This window comes from Zingiber officinale, chromosome 1A (genome assembly GCF_018446385.1).
Source record: "Zingiber officinale cultivar Zhangliang chromosome 1A, Zo_v1.1, whole genome shotgun sequence".
Taxonomy (NCBI): domain Eukaryota; kingdom Viridiplantae; phylum Streptophyta; class Magnoliopsida; order Zingiberales; family Zingiberaceae; genus Zingiber; species Zingiber officinale.
In genome coordinates this window covers 76,950,272-76,954,487 of record NC_055987.1, presented here as the reverse complement: position 1 = coordinate 76,954,487, position 4,216 = coordinate 76,950,272, and the positions used below count along the sequence as shown (strand labels likewise).

General features: G+C 38.0%; 1 protein-coding gene across 1 annotated transcript; it reads right to left on the bottom strand.

The window, feature by feature from the left end:
- Nucleotides 1-218: 218 nt before the first annotated feature.
- Nucleotides 219-1,623, bottom strand: LOC121998854 (MOB kinase activator-like 1A). The gene is made up of 5 exons (XM_042553878.1): nt 1,505-1,623; nt 1,004-1,065; nt 712-888; nt 445-608; nt 219-353 (listed from the first exon to the last, which is right to left on the bottom strand). Exons 1-5 carry the CDS (start codon nt 1,621-1,623, stop codon nt 285-287), a joined length of 591 nt encoding a protein of 196 aa, XP_042409812.1. The 3' UTR covers nt 219-284.
- Between the last annotated feature and the right edge of the window lie 2,593 nt (nt 1,624-4,216).

The following is a 4,216-nucleotide window of genomic DNA, read 5'->3' as shown; positions in this document are numbered from 1 at the left end:
TTACCCTAATGATACAATTCTACCGCTTTCTGCCTCCCTCTCTCTCTCTCGAGCCCTCACCACGCTGGCAGAGGGCGGGAGGTGTGGCAGCAAAATTTCTTGATTCAGAGCCACAAGGAACAGGTGGTGGAGGTGGGTCAAATAAAATCATATTAATATTTACTCATTAATTATGTGTAATAAACAATGCATCATCAATATACAAGCCACTCGAGAGAAACTTAGCAGTGAAATAAGATTGATTACCTGAAAGATCATTTAAGTGCTTTAGATTAGCAACAAACTTATAGAACGATGGACTCAATCAGCTCCTGCAGCGGGGTGATTTCCTTCTTGTCGATCAACCCAAACTCCTGCGTCACAATAACATGAACATGTCGATTCTCAAATGGGTATGAAAGGTTGACGAAAGCAATGAAATTTTAAGCGGAGGTAGGCACTTACATAAGTGAAAAGAATGAAATGCTTGAAGCAGGTGTTGAGATGTGCTTCTTCCTTGAGGCTCACAATCTTCTGGAAATGAGAGTGATAAATGTGTGCGTAAACACGGAACAACCGCTTGAATATTGTCTTCACGACGTCTTTGAAGTTTGCAGGAAAAGGTGTTCCTAAAAAAAAACATCAGATAATGAAGATCAACAATTTAAGCTCCCTTAGTTGTTGTTGTATTAGAAGAATGATTAATTGAACACTTGGATCGACAGGCTCTACCGAGCTTTTGAGGGAAAATAGATTCATCGTCGAGCTGAACTTCAATCCACTCCATCAGGTACTCAACATACTTTGGTGCTGAGACTTCAATAGGTTTATTTGTTTGCACACCATCCGCCCATCTATATTCGTACCTACAAGTACAAATCTGCAAATAAACATATGATACAAATACAACTCATTGCGGGATCACAGAAGTAAATTATCTGCAAAATTTGATATTTTGCTTCCCTATGATGATATTGGATGAAATATCGTGCAATTCTTCTAAGAAATATGTATGGATCATAACCCACAAAGGTAACTCTGCTAATGATGATTCCTAAGGGAGGTAAAGTATTAGCAACTTTCAATCTGGTTATGACAAAATGGAAAAATTATAACAAGTTAGATTCACTAAAACTAGTATCTTGCAATAAGGAGGCATTAATGGAATTTACTCAAGAGTATTAGAAATATACACTGAAAATTTATGAATCAAGAAATATATGCAACAAAAGTTTCAATACAAGGTAAACCTCTTGATGCTAAAGAACCATAAAAGAAGCTTTAATAAAATAATAGTTGAATTTAAGTAAAAACTTGACCAACAAACCATATCCGAACTAATTGAGACCAACTGCATACTGAATCTTTACCATTTCCAGCTTTCAAAATTGCATCTTTACCATTTCCAGCTTTCAAAATTGCATATAACTATCTGAAACAATACCCTTGAACAAGTTTAAGTAAGCATATGACTATTCCTACTGCCAGTGTGTATATATTTATGTATGAGCACTAATGAGCTTACATTGCACTAGACGTGCAATTTTGAGATACAAGATCATGCACTGTAGCCATGGATAAAGGGACTCCACTTAGCTGAGTTGTAGCTTCCACAGACATTACCACAAGCTTCTTCCATCCCATCCTTCGAGACACCCTCGTTACATATGTTTGCGAAAGCTCGCATATACTTCATGCCATATTGAGTGAGCGATCCACAATGCAACTCGAATGCTTGGACCTAAGGTTTTTTGTTAACACATGGTCATGTTTAATAAAATAGATTGTGAAGATGAATACGCTAGAGCACAATATTTACCACTGATTTCAAGCAAACCCAATCATCAACCAGAGCCTGACCAGATGGCCTCACGGTTTTGAGGACTAAAGGTGCAACATCCGATCCAAAAATTAGATTGTCGATGAGTTCGATCCTTTAGATTGTGATTCTCACTGCCATAAATATAATTAGAAGGTTAGCAATGCCATCATATTGAAAAGGCTCCTATGTTTGGAGGATTTATACCCTTAAAAATAGGAATACCATTACAAATGGAAGTTCTGGCTCCTTTTTATCTTTTAAATGAGTTAGCACACCAGGCTGTGTCAAAATTAAGAACCAAGATATGACTTTTGCAGCAGTAAAATTTACATTCTGTTATTATGACAACAGTAACCACACGCTAATTTCTTGACAAAGTTTTTCAAGAAAGACCAAGTTATGGCTTTGAGAAGAGTAAAAGGTAAAAAGCATTTAATGTCCGAAGCAAAATTTTCTTGGGGAAATTTTAAACAAATAAAGCTATGTCATTAGCAAGACTTAAAAGTGTAGCTATTCTGTAATGCACTAACATCTTGTAATTAAAACTAGGTTACTAATCAGAAAATTCAACAATTGAACTTGGATTCGATGCTCTAATCCAATTTGTTGTACTTCAATGCCTCTTTGTTGTTTCATCTCAAAAGAAACAAAATCACTGAAGAAGGAAATACATTTAAAAAAAATATTCCTTAGCGGAACCAAACAATCTAATGTCAGCCCATTAACATGAAAAAAAAAAAATAAAATGCAATAAAATGTTTAGACCTTTTGAACTTGACAACAGATATGACTTGTTTTGGTATAAAACTCAAACCTGTCTTCCATCCATGCAACGCAGTACAAGTCACCAAGGCAAGTCATATATTCCGGTGGTGGTGGTGGAGGATCCATCCCAGGACAGTAAGTTCCCTAGCTGCTTTCAACAGCATTGGATGCTGTTGTCACATATACATTAAGGTCTTCTGGCATTAAACCTTCAAAGATACTGCCACTCTCACATGCTTCCACATAAATAATCTAATGATCGATATATTAACATTTGCATTCAGCTAAATAAACCAAACGTTTTATTATGGAATGAGCACTCTCTGTCGATAACATATATAGTGCATATTGAGGAACAATTAGAGAATAATAACAACAATAGAGAATAACACTGGCTGCCAAACTCATAATGTTTCAATAGCTTCCAAGTGATCAGAAGGTTACTGCAACCAATACATAGCTTGACTAAGGCCCAATTTCACTAGAAAAAACAGTAGTGCAATGGTTTTTGGACAAGCATTTTGATGCTTTTTTCAAGATTTACAAATTAGCATCTAGATTTGAAAGTCATGCTTCTCAAGGTTAATGCAAGCAAGTGTAACGCATATGAAGTAATGAAATCCAATTATCATGCTTGCGAAATAATTTGATAGGAAAATAATCTCTATAAGTAGAGAAAAGAATCCATCTAGCAGATGGATAAACTACCAGGTGATATAAGTATTAATATAGAAAAAAGGATAAAAGCACAAAGGATAAATGCCTCCATGAGACACGCAGACTTATCTTCCCAGTGAAAAATCCTATTACCGGCCAATCCAAGCCACATCGGTGCTCTGTCAGCTGACTATTCTGTATTTGGTGGCAGATCCTTGAGTATCTGAGATCCTACAAACCGTCTTCGTAATCCAGATTATGATAATCCAACGCTTTCTAAGTAGCGCCAGTTGCATCCGTTTCTAACGGAATAATGCCGCCTCAAGCATATGTGGTTCAGAACTTTCAACAAACACAACCTGTTCAAGACCAGGCTGAGGACACGGATGACCTTGTCTTCTTTCTTCAGATACTTGTAGCTGTTGCATTACTTTAGAATGACACTTATAGTTTCTCAATAACTGCATTAATTGTGGATTTAAGAGTGTTCGAACGAATATAAAAATAGGAAAAAGGATGCGTGGGCAATTTAGAAATCTGGATATGGCGTTCAGCTTCAGAGATCATGTGAAAATACTCCTTGGCCTCTAGATTCCATGTAACTATAGCGGCGAAAGAAGAGGTGCGATTGGCACCCAACGACAACGTTAGTCCATCCTCCCACGGATCTTCCGGATGCTTCAGGGCGTCACATAACTGACTCGTCCTCCCACATGAAAAGATGTTTATTGGGCAAGCGACTGAATCTTCACCGGCGCTTGAGGGAGGGAGGCAACGCGAGTTGGAAGAGGTTAAGTGCCTCCATGAACTCCTTGGTGCCAGACCGTGCGACAAGGTGCGGCGTTCAGCTTGCTCTTGTCGGTGAGACCCTCGAACCGGATCTTATCGAGTGCCTGCAGTCACACGATTTGCTTCAGCAACGATAACACAGGGGAAAAAAACGGGAGCAGCAACATGAAAGCAGCGATGTCTCACATCCGAGGCGTTGCTAAT